The 19875-nt window shown below is 48.7% G+C and overlaps 1 protein-coding gene across 3 annotated transcripts in view; it reads right to left on the reverse strand.

Moving 5' to 3' along the window:
- Window positions 1–1786: 1786 nt before the first annotated feature.
- The window catches only part of FTO (FTO alpha-ketoglutarate dependent dioxygenase), a 374055-nt gene continuing 355966 nt past the window's right edge, over window positions 1787–19875 (reverse strand). For all 3 annotated transcript variants that reach the window (XM_082712132.1, XM_082712136.1, XM_082712134.1), the window contains one exon: window positions 1787–4060. In XM_082712132.1, coding sequence (XP_082568258.1) covers window positions 3907–4060 — 154 coding nt within the window. In that variant the 3' untranslated portion in view covers window positions 1787–3906. The remainder of the gene's footprint in view (window positions 4061–19875) is intronic.

Here is a 19875-nt window from a genome sequence, read left to right on the forward strand (position 1 = left end):
CGGGAAGCCGGCCTCCGGGTCCCAGCAGCCGCAGGTGTCCCTGTCCTGCAGGAAGTTGTTACCTCCCCTTCACCACCCCAGCCTCGACATGGCAGAGGCTCGCCTTCTGCGCAGCCGCTCCCGACAGCACTCCTGGGCCTTTCCTCCCCCTTTATGGTTGTCAAATTGATTTCACCACCGTGGTACCTATGGCTCTCAATGAGACTTAATTAAAAATACCATTTAATCACAAAGTAACAAAGGCAAGCTGGATAAATGGCATTCCCACATCAGCACCTCCTGGCCCGCTCTCTCCTCTCCTGCTCAATCTGTTTGGAGGAGAATTGCCTTTTCAAATAAGAATCCCCCTGTCTTCCACACACTTGCCTCTGACAGAGCTCCAGAATAAACAGTATTTAGCATGGCATGGATCCAAATGTATGCAATTTGCCCAGTGGTAAAATCAGCCTTAACTAGAACAGGGGGGAAAAAAACCCCACAAAAAACAAAAACCAGTTGCATTCGAAAATACCCTTCCCCTGAAACACGCAAAAACCCTTCTCCTGAAGGTCGGGTGTCCATTAAACAGGGCCTATGGACTCTCATTCCCAGCCTCCCTCAATTCAGCTGGTGATGGATTTAGAAGCTTATTACTAAAATTCTGTCACAAGCGATGCCATGACCCTGCTCTTTTCTGTCTAGGCAGCTCCCCGGGCAGGGAGGCTGCGGCCACAGGAGCTGCTTGGGTGAGGCAGCAGGGCGGGGTGCCCCCTCACGCACCCGGAGGGGCCCCCAGCACATCCTCCCCATCCCAAGATCTTGGCCAGGGCGTGAAAGTCCCAGTGAGAACACTGTGCCTTTGGATGGACCATCTGCTCTTTGAGCAACTCCCGAGAGTCCAGAGAAGACGGCACCACCACCCCACGCAGAACCCATGGATGTTTCTCAGGGGTCTGGAACCAGACCTACGCCCTGCCCCCCCTGCCCTGCCCCCCGGATGTATCCCTCGCACTCCCAATTTCCCTGCTTCCACCAGGGAATTGAGGGGGCACCTGCCTGCTGCACTTTCCTGTCTCAGGACCTTCCTGCCCGCTGTTCCCTATCCTGGAAAGCTCTTCCCCATCACCTCTGCTTTCCCTGACCTGATCGGAGTCAGTCCCCAGCGACACTCACCCAGTGGGCTCCCTTCTGGCACTTACAACTGTCTGAAACCATCTTGTTATTGAGTTGCTGGTCTGCTGTCTGTCCCAAGCCCACTGAGTGGGGCCAGGTGGTCAAGCAAGGTTTGTGCGAGGGCAGAAGGGAGGGGGAGTCAGGAGCATCTTGGTGCACAGGGAGCTCCCCAGATCGCTGGGACCAGGGGGCCGGGAAGCCGGGCAGGAAGCGGGGGCGGGGTCTACTGACTCGGGGTGGTCCCCGGACCAGGCTGCCCACTCCCTCAACCCCACACATGGCCCGTGTTCCCAGGGAAGTCCTCCCCTAGCTCTCAGGGGCAATAGGCCTTCCTGTGGCTCTTCAGAAACTGAGTTGACGGCCACTGGCCCCCTGCAACCCCCTTCACGATGGTTTCCGGCAGAGCACACATCATCCCCACACGCGCCGAGCCCATGCTTGCTGAAAGCTGTCATTTCTTCAGCGGAAATGAGATCTCACCTTTCGGATTCACTAGGTAGTGGTTTCTCCCACCGTGGTGGTGCACCACCTGGGCCCATCTGGAGGTTTTCGAGAACCATTTCCACCGAGCCCCCGCTGAGCCAAGGGAGCAGGCCCACCCACCAGCGTGCGAGCAGAGACAAGCAGGACCCTCTTTCAATTTCTAGTCTTAGCCTTTTAATAATTTTATTGTGTATGAATGTTTTATGATGTACAAGACACATTACTACAAGTAGGCCACAGACAGAGCTCAAGAGTAACACACACACACATCGGGGAAAGCACTAAACATGATTATCTATTCTAACGTAGGGGTGCAAGCAAGCAGGTGCGGGGTGCTGTCCGCCGGGGGTCGGGTGCTGATAAATGACAAGAGGGAGCACCAGGGGCCATGGAGGGCTCCCGACCCGCCCGAGCGCGAGGAGACGCTACCTAGCTCGTCACCATGCCAGGACGGAGGCCAAGGGCTGCCAGATGTTCTGAATTCTAGGGAGAACACACACGTTTTTATTTTATAGGAAACCTCCCAATTCTGAAATATCGACACCTCAGGAAACGGAACATGGAACACGCACGGGCACCAAATACAACAGCGGAGGCGATGCCGCCACACGCTCCTTAGGTCCCGGAGCTCATGTCATCTCTACGACAGCCCAGTGGGCCACACTTCCTCTCTCTCTTCCCGATGAGGCCTAAGGACATCGGGGAATTTATCTGTGGTCTGAGAACTGAGTCTCCAGACCATGAAACCCTGGCTGCTCTGCGTAAGGTGGCGCTTCGGCGGTTAGCTCCATGGACGTGATCGCCACCTTGAACCCGGAGAGTCTCAGGGCAGGAGAGAGTCTCTCAGGAAGCACAAGAGCTCTTCAGCTCCCAAACTATGGTAAACCACTACAAGAGAAGGTCCCAGATTGGGGCGAGGGGCGAACTACTCCCATGATTTCTGGGGTCACCACAGGGCAGGAGCTAAGCTAGAAAGGGAGGGATGAGATCATGGCATCACGAGACAAAATCGTCATGAGGACAGAGGAAGGAGGGGACAACGTCTACACCAGGTCAGCTTACAGATACAGAAAAATACTAATATTTACTTGGCATCTAACTACTTGTCAGGAGTTGTTCTACACCTGTAGCTAGGTTAGTCCCTTTACTCTTCACCTTGTGAGTTGGTGCATTTAGTATCCCCATCATATGGAACAGGAGACTGAGGCAAAATGACACGCCAAAAGTCACAGAGCCAGTGCGCTCTAAAGCCAGAGCCCAGGTTTTAACCTCTATAATACATCGCCTCTCTAATGCACAGATGTCATCAGGATGGGGCACTGGGGCTCCTCGGGCCTCGAGCCCACCTGTCATTACATATGGATGAGAGAATTCCAGAAAAATGCACATGCGGGCTAAATCCATGAAGCAATGCCAACAGGGCTATGTCTCTTTCATTAGCTCAGGGATCCTTCCCAATGACAGATGTCAAGTGTATTTTAATTTCCAACACCTCCTCATTCCCGGGGGGCAAAGTACAGAACTCATAACTCAGGCTTTTACAGAAGAGACAGTGGCTTCTCTTCAGTGACACGCTTCTTTTCATTCCTTTCGCGTATGGGGATGGTGGCTACAGACAAGTGGAGAAGAGAATTTCCTGCTCTCAAACTTTTTATAGAAGTGTTATCCAACAGGACTTTCCACGATGAGGAAAATGTTCTGCATCTGTTTTGCCCAATATACTAGTCACCAGACACGTGTGGCTATTAAGCAGCTGAAGAACGGAATTTTTATTATGATGGAAAATGGATTTAAGAAGCCACACCCAGCTAGGGGCTACCATATTGGACAGCACAGCCTCTAGAGGGCGTGGTAAGAAATGGGGGTGGCAGTATCTAGGTTCTGTCTTCCTTCGAATGACTTTGCAGCCTTCTACTCTGGAGTTTCTGAAAAGGCTGGGGAAGGTGGAAAGTGGGTTGGGCTCGGCCAAAGACTGGGCTCACCCCTGCCGCCTGGGCCCTTGGGAGCTGAAATGGCTCCCGTGAAAAATCCAAGTGGGGAATAGTATTTGGGGGGTAGGTTCTTGTTTCGTACCAAATCAGATTATATCACTGTGCCATTTTTAAACATTTTAACATTCATGGGCTTCATTCCCTACTCCTTCTAAAGGGACCCAGGTTCTAAAATCTAAAATCAACACTACCCCTACTGCCCTTGCCCAAGCCCATGGCAAGGCTGGAGGAAGGAAGCCAAAAATATCTTTTCCTCCTCCACCTAAGACTTGTGCTCCTTCTAGGGTTTTCCTTCCAGAAGCAGACCTCTGAGTTCTGAAACGATGTCTGTGAGATCGAATGGCAGAGGCATCGAAGGGTCATCCTTTTCCCAGTACGGCCGACATTCTGGCTTCTGATCCACAGGTAAGGTTCGGGCAATCTGGGACTGGCACCTGGAAGAGTAGGAAGAGGCAATTAACCCATGCGAAGAAATTCCGGAAAGACCCCAATTCACGGGCATTTTGGAACGACACCGCCAAGCACTGCAAAGACAGTGCTTCGCGGCGGTGGTAAGGATGAAATGAAAGAAGGTGCTCACCAGGCACATAGCAGGTATTTAGAAGACAGAAGAGCTGTTCCTCATAGCGTTGGAACTTCTTTTTCTTTTTTCGATTCCCAGCTTTGTATTATCTCTAGTGGCTTCACAGAAGCCAATCACCAGGGAAATTCAGTTACTCTGCCTTGAAAACGGTGAATTATTTTTTCATTATCTCAACTGTTATTTAAAGTGTGTGATTAAGCCATTATCAGATTTAAATGTTTGTGGGATTTCGATGTATTACTAGATTACTGGGAAAGATTAAATTGAATTTACTGCATTAAAACGTCCAAGAATAGATTAAACAATATTACGGGCCGGGATTGACTTTGGAGATTCTAGAGATTTACAAGTGTCCCAGCTTGCTGTGCTCAGAAAAAGGCACTCCAAGGAGAGACGGATTTATAAGGATATATGCAAATAGAGGTTAATAATCATTTCCACTGATGAATAGGTGGGGAAAACTTCCACAAAATTAAATTAAAAGGCTAGCAAGAGTTACTCCCTAAGGAAAACACTTAAATCACAGTTTTTATTAAATGGATTATTCATCAATAGTAGAGAAATTAATTATCATATGCAACTAAATTATAGCCTTGTAGGAAAAAAGTTGGGGACAGCATCATTCCCAGCTTGGCTGGCATCGACCTCTCAGAGAGACCAGCTTATTTAAAATTGGTCAGGGAAAGCTCAGTGGCTTTAGCTTTATTTGTCTGAAAAAATGAGGATCAGAGAGAATGAAACACAAATGGCGATAAGAAATGAAGAGTTTCCCTACTCCCTTGGAGGGCGCGGTGGTGGAAGCCTGTGTACCCGGAAGAAATAGCAGGAGTACACCAGAAAGAGATGCACGGGTTCTTCCCCACGCCCAGCTTCTCTGCATTGTTCTCGAAATCAATTAAAAAGTGGCCATCGCCACGATCCATCTCCTGTGGAGGACGAACGCCGAAGACATCAAAGGACAGACTATCCCGGTCCTATGTTGGAGCCTGATGGTAGGGGAAGGTTCCTAACGAAAAGACATCTTCTTCTCTGGGGAATTATTAATGGTGAGGGGATCCCCACGGGAAAACATACTTCAACTTTATACCTATTTTCTCGTGTGGTTAATTGCTCTACCGGCATCCTCTGCACTCAATCCGTCGTACATTACACATAACATTCCAATATATCTTCAGCTCTCCGCGTCAGACCCTGATAATAGCGTCTGTTAACATGCACTAAGTACTATTATGTACCACATCACTTCATAAATAATAAGATTAGCTGACCTCAGGGCCCCAAGAAGAGTAATGTGTTTAAATGTTCTCATTATTTATTTAAAACAAGAATTAAAGCAACAGAAGCTGCTTTTGACAATCCTCTTAGCATAAATATTAAACTGTTTGCACTGATAAGCCCCACACAGAGCTGAAGAACGGAGGGTGTGTTCTGTAGACGACCTGGTGATAGGTGTTGGGGACGGTGCCTCTTGCTGCCCTGGTGTTGAGGCTGTGTCTCTGTGGTTCTAGAGACAGTCTCTAAATCACAGGAAGGGGAGGGAGGGAAATTAACATTCAGGGGGAGCTGCGACTAATTACAAAGGAACTCGGCAAAGCTTTTCAAATTGTGCTCTCTCTCTGCTTCGAAATCACAGGGTAATGCTCAATTTACTAGGTAGGGAAAGTTATTCCAAATTGAGCAGCTCAACCTCTCAGCGGATAAATTATCTGCGCACACATTATCCCAGCTGGCAGATTAAAGGCCTATGATAAGTGTCGATCCACCTAGAATATCATCAGGTTTGTAAAAAGTCAATAGAGATGCTTTCTCACCTGTCAGATGGGTTTGCCCCATCGCTTTGAGAAAGTATTAAAAATAGGAAAGCCTGCCAGAGAGGTTTGCTTATGCCCTGTTGTATATGCCTTCCCCCCCAACCCCGAGCTTTTCCTCTGGGTCCAGCTGCTCTGTGATTTCCTGCCCCCCAAAGAAAGGCCAGGCTGGTGTGGGAATGACTTCTTTCCATGCAGGACCTGAGAGGCTAAGGGCTGGCTACCGTCACTGGCTTCCCTCTGGGCTGGAGGGAGAACCCTTTGTGGGGGTCTCTTCCTGCTCTGAATTCACAGCTTTCAAGGTCACTTTCAAACGTCTTTTAATGCCCCATGCTCCTTGCCGATTTCCGAAAGGTAGTGACGGGGCCCCAGCAGAGGACTCATTATTTCAGGTGATGCCTTACCTACGGGGGAAGATGGCCACCCCCTGCTTCAAATCCTAGTGTCTGGTTCCATATCACGCCAGATTGCAGAACCGAAAGAGAAGGGATTGAGGATGGCTTGAAGGCATAGGCCCTTTTCAGTTTCTTTCTTTCCTTTTTTTTTTTTTTTTTTAAAGATTTTATTTATTTATTTGAGAGAAACAGCCAGAGAAAGCACAAGCATGGGAGGGGCGGAGGGAGAGGCAGAAACAGGCTACCCGCTGAGTGGGGAGGGAGCCTGACATGGGTATGGATCCTGGGACCCTGGGATCATTACCTAAGTCAAAGGCAGAGCCTTAACCGACTGAGACACCCAGGTGTCCCGCCCCTTTTCAGTTTCAATTCCTCTTGCTCAAATCACTCTTTCTGCCTCCTTTTGGCTCATCTCCTAGGATGGGGCAGGAGGGAGGTTGAAGCGTCGTGGAGAACTTGGCACCTGCTGCTGTGTGGGGGAAAGGACATCCCAGGCTGGTTTCTCACCCTTGCTGAGAGGAGCCTCAACTCCCTGTCCGGTGGGAGTGAGGATGATGAGGAGGAGGAGGATGTTGGGTATTCACGGGGTGTTGGGAAGGATAAATGAATACATACATGCAGGGTGCTTAGAACAGCGCCTGGCACAGAGTAAGCACTCAACAGATATTAAATATTATCATCGCCACCGTTATTTCTACCACGAGGACTAGTGACGGACAGGTGATAATGCCAAGACCAGAGCTGCCTGTCGTCCCTGTAGAGATAAGGAAGCCACTCTTTCTGGCTCGAATCACACTGAGCCTGAGTCTGAGTCCCACACCACATGATAGGCCTGGACGCTGAGGCTTAGGTAGTCAAGCTCCTACAGCCTCCCAGAGACAGGCTCAAATGCTCCGACCCAGAAAGTCTCAACCGTTGCTCCCGAAGACCTAGAATTAGTAAAAGGTGCTGTCGTCAGACTTTCGAACCGGTGGCTCTTCCAGATTGATGTGGCATTTACAGGGAAGAAAGTAGGACTGATTCTTAGCACATAGACTCTACAGTTCCTTGCAAAATAAAGGGGCCCTAAGTTCTCTTAGGTCATGTTTTAGGAACGCTGACCGCGGCACACATTTGCAGGCTGTGTCTATCCCTACTGTCCCCACCAAGAGGGCTGTAATTTTCCTGTAGGGAAATCCATCTCTTCTCCGTGCCTGGCCATGTGGTCTGGGTGGGATTGGCTCTCCTGCTATAGCCAGCTTAGCCTAATGAGTACATCCACTCTCCCAGCCACAGGAAGAGGTTTTGGGGGAGGCATATGACCCGATCTGGGGCAAGAGGGAGAGTGAAACCAGAGGACTGATGTGGGAGCTGTGGGAAAAGCCTTTCTTATCTCCTGTGAGTTATCAGGATGCACTGTCTGGGAGAGCCACAGTCATTTTTGCTTGGTGCAGCAAGGGGCTGGGTCCTAGGCAATATTGTTTGTAGCTGGATCAATCCTCACCTGAAGTCAGGCATGCTAAGAATTTTTTAGTTCCTTGGGGCACCTGGGTGGTTCAATGGGTTAAAGCCTTCTGCTCAGATCATGATCTCAGGGTCCTGGGATCGAGCCCCGCATCGGGCTCTCTGCTCAGCAGGGAGCCTGCTTCCCCCTCTCTCTCTGCCTGCCTGTGATCTCTGACTGTTAAATAAATATATATATTTTTAAAAATCTGTAAAAAGAAAAAAAGAATTTTTTAGTTCCATAGCCATGATTGAGTTAGGTTTTCCTGTCACTTGCCACCAAAGAGGCCTGGCTGACATGCTGGCCATGCTCCCCACCTGTCAGTTACTTCCCCCCTTTTTACTACAACATCCGTTGCCACCGGCTTGCCGGCCAAGGATATGTGGATCGTCCTGCCTCCACATTGAGATGCCGCTGCTGACACAGTATAATGTGTGCAGGGATCATCTGGGTATGAAAGCAGGAAAATACTGGCTTTTGGTTTTGGTTCCAATTGTGTTTCTATTTGGGGCAAATTCTTATCCAGAAAACAAGGGTGTGCTGGTGTTTTCCAAATAGGTCTCTGCATGCAAATAAGCCAGCTTCAATGACCACAGCTGGATGACTTTTCCCAAGAAAGTTACAAAAAAAAAAATTCTCCTAAACTCAGTGTTCCCTAGGACAGCAGATCATTCCGGACCCACCTAACAAATAAGAAAGTTCTCTTTTTACCTTTCAATCTTGTCCTCTGTATTCCCATCCTAAAGCAAATCCTATTTTCCATGCTTCTTTGGCTAGCAAATAAACTTGGATCTACCCAGAAAGCACTGCCCCTTTCATGAAGCTTTACAGAGGGAGAAAAGGAAAATACTATACACGTCATCTCTCTCCCTCCCAAATTCACATTATTCCAAGATTCCAAGGACTGTATGAACGAAACTCTGTATCCCCAAAACTCTGGCTACGTAGGAATGGTTCTCCCTAAATGACCTGGTGTCCTAATGGGAAGCAACTGACAGGTGTCCCACTGGCTGGCCCCGTAGCGGGCTGCCCACAGGTCCCTCTTCTCTCCCCACAGGTGTGACTCACATGGTGCCTCCGCGCCCCGGATTTCCCTAAGGGCCACACGTGCATCTGGGCGATCAGGATGGCGGCCCCATTAGTGAACACTGGTCGCCATGCTAAAATTAACCACTTTAGCTAAAGTGTGTGTTAATTATGGGTATGCAAGCAGTCAATAAAAGGTTAATGCAAAAGTCAAAGGATAAATTTCTTCCCTTATTGCACCACTTCACAGACTAAATGACTAACATTATACTTCGTGTTTTTAATCAATAGGTTTTACAGTAATGTGCTGGCCATTGATTTTAAGAAAACATATACGGTCTTCCTCCTTGTCCTTAAATTTTGCAACAAATAAAGGAGGACAGGTAACATTTCCATAACTCTTGGTGACGTGATAAAGATTTCAAGAGAGAGGATGCCTACTAAGAGAATCATCAAGATAAGTAAGCTTAAAAAACAAAACAAAAAAAAACAACAAAATACCGAGAACTTCATGGGGACCATATTACCAGGCACACCCTGTTGAGGAGACAAGAAAAAAAACTCCTGAGAGGGAGTTCTTTAATGGGAAACAGGAGAGCAAAGAGTAACTCCTGCTTAAAACAATTATATTTTGTAGCTGTTTAAACAAAAGATGCTGAATATACAGCACTGCCTTAACTTGATTTTTTCAATCTGAGAGAGACGGGCAAGGTGGGTATTTGATCCCCATTTCGAGTGAGGGCTGCCTTACCCATGGTTGATCAGGGCGGGTGTAGGGGAGCAAGGGCTGGGCCCGGCCTGGGCATCCAGCTGGCTTCCCTTTCTAGCACATTCCATCAATCTCATGCGCTTCTTTTTGGACTAAAACAGGCCCCGTTCCCCGACTATTTAGCTGTTCTTGACACATTTAGATATCCAGGAGACTCCAAACCATTTTAGGGAGAAGGAAGAGCAAAACTTTTTTTTTTTTTCCTTCAAGTTCTAGAAGAACTGTTATCACAGCAAACGACTGACAAAGCTTCCTTTGCGCTCTGACGATTTGGTGTTTCTTACGGCATAAGCATCTACGGTCTGGAGAAATGAAAGACACATGTTCATCTTTTAGGGGCATAAACTGTCTCTAATTATATTCCCGGGGTGACCTTGAGAAAAATTGCTCAACCTCTTCCTTTCCTCCGCTGTTACATGAAGCCAATGGTTCTCTGCTTCACCGGGTTATGCGAAGATAAAACCAAATATGTCCATAAAAGCCCTTTAAAATAGGTAAAATACCGCACAAATGTATAATTATGTCTCAATATCCCTTTCCCCTCTGTACAGACACAGGTCCTGTTTTTAAAACCCCACTGATTATGCAATGCTGGCCACAGGCTCTCGTAACGCTTAGAAGTAAAAATGAAAGAGCTCGCGCTTCTAAAGACTGGAGTGATTTAAACTCACAACTTCACCAGAAAATACCCAGTGAACTATAAAAAGTGCACTTCTCTTCAAGTCAGAGTCTTCTCCAGAATTATAATTTGCAATGAGGAGCTGACGGTCACTCCGGCTGGTGAGCAGGAGTCTGTCTTAGGCTACCAGCCCCAGCAGAACGCATTCCCTCTAACCATACAAGCCAGAATGGAAGGCCTCGGAGGTCTCGCTCACGCAGCCCACACTGGTATGGCCTCACGTTAAATCTACATTTAGCTGCAAAACCCAGTTGGCGGGATCAGCATGGAAACAGCGAGAAATAATGAGATAATGGGGGCAACCAGCGCCGCTATGGGTTTTTAGGCCTTGGAGGGAGCAGGAGACCAACAGAGGGGATGGAGTTTCTCCGTTCTTCCCATTCTCTCTGGGACCATGAGAGTCACAGCATCTTTTCCCACAGGGGGATTCTCATGTTCAAACCCACGTATTTTTCATATACCATCCTATCTAAATCCCTGATGGGTACTTTATGTACAAATTTGGGGATTTGCACACGTCATTCAGACTCTCCTTGAGGTCTACCTTGAACATGACATTTTAGATGGGACCTTGAGTGAGTGGCCACTCCTCACTGGGCTGTTTCTCATGGTCTCACTACGCTTTGCTCCAAATAATTTGTCTTCGTCAGTGGTAAGAAGAGTACGTGGTCCAGTTTCTAATAACCTCCACTTGACATGCCAAGCCCTTTCAAGAGAAGTGAGCTAACCCATTTATAATTCGTCTTCTCCGACCTTCCATTGTGGCCATCACAGCACCATGGGCCCCTCTGAAAACAAACAGCAGCCCTGTTGTATCTACCATAACACTCAACCTTGACAAAGCTGGCTTTAGAAAATTGGTTTCTTAAACTGCTAGAACTCAGTTTACCCACTGCAGAACTACTAAGCAAACCCAATGGCTAAATGAGTTTCAACAAAGGACGTGTTCACTTTCTCTCTGAAAGGCTTTTAACCTCTTGCCTCTGTACCACATGTTAATGTTTCCAGATCAGTAAAGTCAACACACATCAGAGTGAGGAAAAGCCAAACTTTGGCCCATGGGTCAGCTTTTTTTTTTCTTTCCTTTTTTTTTTTCAGGTCAATGTACGTTTTTAGTCGGTAGTATTTTTCTTTTCTTTTTTTTTTTTTTTTTAAAGATTTATTTATTTGACAGAGAGATCACAAGTAGGCAGAGAGAGAGGAAAAAGCAGGCTCCCTACTGAGCAGAGAGCCTGATGCGGGGCTTGATCCCAGGACCCTGAGATCATGACCTGAGCTGAAGGCAGAGGCTTAACCCACTGAGCCACCCAGGCGCCCCATCGGTAGTATTTTTCAACCATGACCACTTGACAGAGAAGGCTTGGCTTAACTTCTAGTTGTGTAAGAATCTATCTGGAGTTTATACTTCAGGAAAGATGTGAAGAGCCTAAGAGCATAGTTGGCTGAGGTGTGTTAAGAATCAAGTATCTCCAACAGGCTTGTGAATGCCAGGCCATCAAGCCACATGGCCATCTAGCCATTTTTCCAGAAATCATTGTGCCATTCAGCATGGATAAGCCTGCTGTCCAAGTCTTAGTCGGTCAGTCGGCACATTCATGGAACACCGAGCTTCTTTCCACTCTAATCACTGCTAAGAGCTCCTCTGGCCAATGGCAAAGCCTCACCAAAGAGGAGAAGACTCAGGGGTAAGGATAAAGGTGCCCAGTTAGTACCTGCAGGAGGTTAGGAGATGAAGAGACATGGGACACAAGAGCCTCTTGCTGGTATAAAAACCAGAGATACATTCTGGTGATGGAATGGCTCAAGGCCATCGTCACGCTTTCTTTCAGGCCCGGGAGTGCCATGTCCTTTCCCCTTCTCGTGCGAGTATCTGCTGTCTCCTCCAATCCATGCGGTGACAGTGTGTAAGCCTCACACCTCCTTGCCCTCTCCGAAACTGCTTGTCTAAAAACTTCAGATCGTGTTTGCTGTTGTTGGAGAGAACGATAGAAGAAATTCTATCTTGTGCCAATGCTCCTCCAGTGTCATTTCTTCTCAGATCGGAGGGACAGTAGCAATGCTAACAAAAACATTACAAAGAGCCAGTAACAAATACCAAGTACCATGTACTTTATACAGCTATTTAAATTAACACTGGTCCTCCAAATGGAAACCGAGGCCCCGAAGATTAACTAATTCATCCAAGATTTCATAGCGAAACAAAGGACAGAGTCAGGATTTGGCAAAATTGCCTAACTGCACACTTTAAGATCTTTGCACTTTTCCAAAATACCAACATCAAAAAGGATCACTCTGGGCCCTTGTTAAAAATACACTTTTCCAAAGCTGCTTAGACCCAGGTCAGACCCTTCAGAGAGGAGGGTCTGTCGGGTCAGTATGAATTTTCACGAGTGACTCTTCGGATCAGGCCAGTTTGCGAGAACACTGCACCACATTAATATGCCACAAAAGACCACAAAGATGCTGAAGTGGGGCACGGAGGGGCGACACGTGGGCCCATAAAGAACTCACGTTATATCCATATCCATTTCAGAGGACGCCAGACTCAGAGCTGGCTCTTGCAGACACGAGATCTGGCCCCCTAAGCAAGCAACAGGTGACTTCCTGGAGTCGGGCACATAGGACAGGTCTCTTGGAGTCCTTCCCTTCCTCCAGGGACTCTGCCAGGCCTGAGGAACCACTTAATATGTGAGACTGCCTGGCCCACTGCTGGGGTATAAACCCAGGGGGTGGAGGGTTGAGAACAATTTCATCCCCAGGTCCATTTGTCGGCTTGTCAGTGCCGTAATGACAGTGATGAATGGGCTACCTTGACAGCTCAACATTTAGGAGCTGCTGACCTGTGACCTCTGGTCACATGATAGGGTCACCTGAAACCTGCATGACTTCTACCTGGTCAAGGGTAACAATATAAGGGTCAACTATGCTGGACGATTATATGTATCCAGTCTGAGGCCGCTTGGTCAGGAGCTTTAAGAGAGGCCGGGTTGGGTTCCCCGGCTCACAAAGCTATGGAACCATCGCAGAAATACGCCTGACAAAAGATATACAATTTCAAAGCAGTCTAGAGTAACTTTCCTTGCGAGGGAATAGAATGAACTCATTATTTTTAAAGGGCAACAATGAAAACAAACACTTTGGAGAAAAATATATTCTGCCAGTGACTCCGCCATTGGGAGGGAAGCTTGGAGGCACAGGCCCTAATGAGTGGTATTAATGCTCTCCCTGCAGCTGGGCAGAAGGTTCAATTCAATGCCGGTACTGGAACGAAATCTCCATAGGCCAGTCTTGAGCCCTCCTTTTGGCCCGAGAATATGGCTTCTCTGCCTGTCCGGTCAGCACAGGACCCCACAAAAGGACCATGATGGACGAAACAGAACCCTTCCCAATTTCAGGACATCCCCATTGCTTGAAACTTGTTTGCATGGGGCAGTCTCCAACTTCACGAAGATTCCAGAATGACTTATGAGCAGAAATGCAAGGCCACTGTCATTCTTAGGGGCACTGTCACATTAAAAAAAATTATATATTTCTTCTTACAGATGTGAAGCTTTTGCTTTTTGCCTCTCTGGTTAAATTCCATTTATTCCCGATCAGATAGTAACAGTCACGTAGGTCAAGAATACAGTGTCGTAAACGGAAGCCAAAGGGTCAATGTCATTGATTTGCAGGATCTAGAAACTTCATAACCCATGCAAGAAGCAGGCACTGCAGAAAAATCTGATTTACATCAGAAGCCTGGTTCCTACAAAGGATTTCCCACCCCCGCCCCCCCCACAAAGTCAAAGACCGACAGACAGACAGCCCCTGGAGCATAATCCACTCGTACTCCTGAGAGATGAGCAAAAGCAAAGGACAATGGCTTACAGAATAAAAGGCCAGCTGTTCTGACTTTGGAATGCTCATTTGAGTTGTAAGCTGTGAAATAAATTTGAGTTGATGGTTCCCCCATCTGCTCACCTGTCAGTCTAGCTCCACTGTACTGCTGTTTTTAGAAATACTTCCGTGTAACCCGCTTAATTGGTTCTGGGATGCCGAGAAACATCTCCCAAGTTTATTTTAACCTTATTCCGAACATGAGGCTACTGGGCCTTTGTTTCTCCTCTCTTCTTTAAAGAGCATTCACTAACGGGTCAAGAGCACGCACAGTAGAAAACTCAGTGTAGCCCAACACCGGCGGCATGGGATGGTGGAATTCAGACCTAGAAAACGGGGGGCCGAAATGAAATGCCAATCTGTCAAGGACATACCAGCCTGCTGATGAGCTTATGCTCCCTGCTGATTTAAAAGCTGAGGCAGAGTCAAAATTCTTGCAATGGCGCGCAAGGCCCTTTGTGATCTATACCCTTTCTGCACCGGGTTCCCTGACCCTCCCTCCTTCTGCTTGTTCCCTTGTTCCCTTTGCACCGCTCTGTACCGGCTCATCTGCTCTTCCCTGAAGAGGCAAAGAACATTCTCAGGGCATTAGTATCTGCTGTTTCTTCTACCTTGAAAATTCTTCCCCCTAAGGGCTCCATGCGGCTTGCTCCCCCACTGCTCAAACAGAATCCAATCAGTGCGGCCTATCTTGAGTGACCTTCCCAAGACAGCAACATCCCCCTTTTCCTCCAACCCCTAGCCCAGCACTCCCCATCTTCTTTCCCTGCACTGTTTTTCTACACAACACCTGATACCATTTGGGGTATGTCTGTGTGCGCGTGTGCACGCACGTGTGTGTAAAATGAGCTCCCCGGAGACGGGGATTTCTGCCTGGTTTCCTCACTGCTGTCTCCTACAAGCCTCGAGCAGAGCTGGGCACATCCCAGCCAAATTTAATACAGCGGAGTGCACAGAGATGATTGAGAACTTACATCTGAACCCTACTTCTTAAAAATAGAACTGATTTCCCTGCTACACAACCAATGGTTTAGTAATGATAGTAAAAGTACGAGACACCATCAAAGAAGGAATAGGAATACCACAACTAGCCACTGACAAGGAGGATTAGGGATGGCAGAAAGAATGTTGGGGGGGGGGTCAAGGGTCAAGCTCCAGCTCTGCCACTCCCTTACCCTGTGATGTGGGGCAATGCTGTGGCTTTCTGGTCACCAGGGCTCAGGTCTGTAAAATGAAGGGTTGAATCAGACCATCCTTTAAGGTTTCTCCCATCTCTAGAAAACTAGGATTTTACCGATATGCAGTTAACTTCCATATACCTTATCTCTTGTGACCTTCACTAGGGTTGGGAGGAGGGGTGTTACCTGGTTTGGGACAAGGAAGCAGAGGTCATTGCTAGGCCAGCATTTTTCTGTTTAACTGCCTTTCCTTCAGTGGTGGAACTGAAAAGTACTCCCAGTCCTGTTACTCTGATTCATAAACTACTTTTGCAAGCAAGTCCTAAGCCCCTCAGAGGTAACCTCAGTTACCTCAGAGGTAACCCCCACGTATATCACAGGTTCCACGGGGAAGAACCCAAGGATTCTCCAAGCCGCCACCTCATTCCAAGGTTGGAGGTAAGAAGCTGCTCCACTTGTCCACGGACGTTCCATGGCAGAAACAGAAGTCTGTAGAAGGGCAAGACGTCTGCACAACTGTGGCAACAAGAGCGCTATGCTAACAAAGCCCTTGGATTCCAAAGCTGTCGGAGATATCCCGGTCTTAAATCCCAAGCAGATTCCCCTTTTATACTTCTAGGAACTGCAGGACCCTCTTCCTGCAGCTAGATAGAGGCCCGCCGCCTCTATCTCACTGATGAGAACTCAGTCTCTGGGCTGCCAGAGAGGCTGGTGATTGTAGGTTTTTAAGGAGATGGGCTAACAATCTTTTCTCTGTCGGAACCAAGATTCTACACTAAGGAAGGGGGAGAGAATGGGGGCAGGAGGACAGCTAGTCTCCGCCACAGAATGGAAGCAAATAGATACGAAGATGGTTTCTGCTGGAGAGCAATGCTTTGGAGAGATGGGGGAAGGGTGCTGGCCACAGGGGCTGTGGGAGCCATCTGTCTGGGGTAAGAGTACTTTGGGGGACCCATTAGGCAAGTTCTAAGGGACAGCGAGGAGGCCACTGTCGCTGAAGGAGGGTGACGAAGGGAAGGAGGAGATGGGATCCGAGGAGTCCAGGGAGGCCACAGTAAAGACCGATCTTACTCTAAGTAAGATGGGAAAGTAGTTTGGCAGGGCACTGATAGCATCTGTGGCCCAGTACTCGGCAGAGGGCTTCTAGACTCCTTTAGAACTGGGTCATCTCATGAGAGTAAGCTTCTCTGCTTGACCCATCCACAGTGTTGGGTTGATTGCAAAATATCCTCCTTAAGACTCCTTCCTGGCTAATAGGCCACTCCCCACAGCGGGGGCTGGGAGGGAGGAGGGCTCTGAACCTGATCTGCCCAAGGCCTTTGATGCTTTGTTCCTGCTTTGCCATGGAATAGAAAAGAAGAAATAACCCTAACCCTCCCTGGATTCCTGAGGTCACCTGATGTGTATCTTCAGAAATCAACTCACATCCAATTTATGTTGCTCTTTTTCTTCTTGGAGCTGTGGATTCGGGCCGAGGAACCAGGGTAATCCTGTATGCTGAGAGCCACGGAAGACCAAACAGGCCTCTGAGTCAGCGCTAGATTGGCTTCTAAAGTGACTTGGTTTGAAAAAAGTTTTTAAAAAATTGCACTCAGTAGGAGGCAGGCCACACCCCGAAGTTCCCCAACCAGAGCTTGCTGGGGGTGAACCGGCCAGTGGACAGAGCCCCTCAGAGCCTCTGGAAGGAAGGCCGAGTTGCCGAGAGACTGCTTCCGGGTGACAGAGCGGCCTCCGAACCCAGTGGTGAAGGGGGTGGGCTTATTCATAGTCATCACAACCACAACTCTCCCCCCTGGGCATCTCTGAGGACGGAGCAAGCCGAGGGATGAGTCGCTCTCTATCCATTACTGATGGTCTCAGCATCCCACCACCTGAAGGGGCCATGGCCCAGGCTCACACTCTCCAGGACTCTGAGAGCTGGGGCTGCAGCTCCTTCCTCCACTGTCTGGGGTGAGCTCATTCTCCCAGCCCCGGTGTCTGCTTGTGGGCTGACCTTGGGAAGGGCGCTCAGGCAGCATTTTCTCATCTGTCAAGCTGAGATAGCCCCAGAACCCCAGAATCCCGTCTGGGAAATATTCAAGCAGGGACCAGGACTGGCCATCTCATCTCACGGCCCCCTGGCTCTGGGAAGAAGGCTTTTACCAGGGGCGGGGGGGGGGCGGGGAGAGATGAGCAAGGTCACGTCCTTGCCACCTGCCAGCTAGGAATGGGGGTGAGGCGGAAGACGAGAGCTCGGCTCAGCTCTGTGCAGGAAATGACACCCTTAAGGCCCTCACTGCGGATCCCGGGCGCTTTCTTATTTGCCAAAATTCAGAAGGTCATCAGGAATCAAAGGACGACATCTGCTTGTGCGGAATGTCATTATAGAGGAGTGTGGGAACAAGAGGCCTGTTACAAGTCACCTCTCCAGCTCCTGCAAACAGGCCGATTAATGGAGAAGTACAGCTCCTCACTGAGCGTTACAGGAGTGGGGTCAGCTGGGACCGGGCCAGGGCTCGGCGGTGAGTGGGGACAGCACAGCGAGGACTTGATGAGCTGCCGTAACCTCCTGCCCCGTGCCCGGCCTGCCAGGGAGCCCAGCTTCTCAGCAGACTGCTAAGTTAGAATTTCCACTTTTTTGGAAGAACAGTTCTATAGCCACGACCCCCTGGGAGGGAGCCCGGAATACCTTTCCAGGGGCCCATTATGCTTTCTCTACAGCGCCTGTGGATAGGTCAGCTCAAGTGAGTCCACGGGCCCTGGGAAGCCTGCTGCTCCAGATTTAAATTGCACTTTCTAGTTGGAGATTGACTCATGAAGGTTCCAGTGCCCAAAGGTGGCCACCAGTAAGTTAAGAGGCCGGGGCTGTGTGTAGGGGAGAGCGTGGGCAGGTGGCCAGCCCAGGGGGTGTGAACGGAACAGCACTGGGACACTCTGGCTCCCAACCGATGCCAGAAGTGCCCCAGGAATCTGTTTCTCGCAAGCGTGTGGGGACAAAGGAGGGGAAGGCATGTCGCGGCGCAACTTATTTCTAAGGAGGAGAATATTTTAAGTCATAGCTCAAATCACGCTGCTTCGTAGTGCGAGGAGAGGGAGAGGTGGGGGTCTCCAAAGCCCATTTTTACCTTTTGACTGTTTCACCCAGGCTTGACCACGTGACCAGCCCACTGGGAGAGATCCGTGCGGGAGGCCAGCAAATGCAGACGAGAAGCAATTTAATTGGTTCCAAGTTAATGTCCTTTTCCAGTTGGTCTTGTGTAAGCACCTGGGAGTTACGGCCAACTAACTTGAAATGATTTATAAAGTTCTTTCCCAGGAGAAAGGTCTCTGGACAGGCAGCGAGTGAGTTCCTGAGTTATTTCTCCATGGTGGGTACAGCCAGAAGATGAGGGAACAGGTTCAACAGTAAAGAACCTGAAGCTCTCTCCAAAAAAGGGATGGAGGCTCTTCCTTTCCCAGCAAGGTCATTTTTGACCACCATGGCTAGCCCTCATGGACGTCAAGTTTGACAGACTTCTGCCTTTAGGAACTCATCATTAACTCATACCTTCTCAGTTTCAAGGCGAGGTGAACAGACTCGCTCAAGACACCGATGACAGAGTCCTAAAACTACAATCCAGGTCCCGGGAGCCTTCGTTCACCGAAGACTTACTGGCTTTTGCTTTTTTAATGTTCTAACAGTTAAGAGCAAACCTTTTTTGAAGCATCTCCTTTGTGCCAGGTCGAGTTCTCAGTGTCTTTCCATGTAACGCTGATAAGCCTACGAGGTTGGTACGATTATTATCCCCACCTTACAGATGGGAACATGGAGGCACCGGGTGGTTTTGTAACTTGCCCAAGGTCAGAGACTGTGAGTGATGTGGCCGAGATATGAACCCAGGCACTCTGGCCCCAGAGCCATGTTCTCAAGTCACTATCCTATGATGTTAATGAAACATACATTCCCAGTCTGACATCTAATGATACGCGGCCAAGGGATGCATTTTATAATGTAAAAGCAAGACTCTCCCATCTAGGGGCCTGGCTGGCTCAGGAAGAAGAACATGCAACTCTTGATCTCGGGTCATAAGTTCAAGCCCATGCTGGGTGTAGAGATTACTTAAAAAAAAAAAAAAAAAAAAGAAGAAGAGTCTCCTACCCTTGGACCTGTTTCTAATGGTGGCTCCCTTCTATATCTCTAATTAAGATGCACACACTGCTACTTCTTGACTTATCAACTTTAGATATTATCTATTGGCTTCCTGTAACGGTACATGGAGACCTGCCTTGCCCTCATTCTGTGCATGTGTTTGTGGGGTTGGTGGGAACTTGTCTCCAGCCATGGCCCCAGTGTACCGGGCCTTCAGTAGTCACTCCCACGCTGGGTCAGCTGGCCTGTCACCTGCTTTACACACACTGCAGCACAGGGGGTGTTCCAACACTTCTTCAGAAAAGTCCGAGAGCTTCCACCTTTGTGCTTTTGGGCGTCACAAA

Source organism: Mustela nivalis, assembly GCF_964662115.1.
Source record: "Mustela nivalis genome assembly, chromosome: 18".
Taxonomy (NCBI): domain Eukaryota; kingdom Metazoa; phylum Chordata; class Mammalia; order Carnivora; family Mustelidae; genus Mustela; species Mustela nivalis.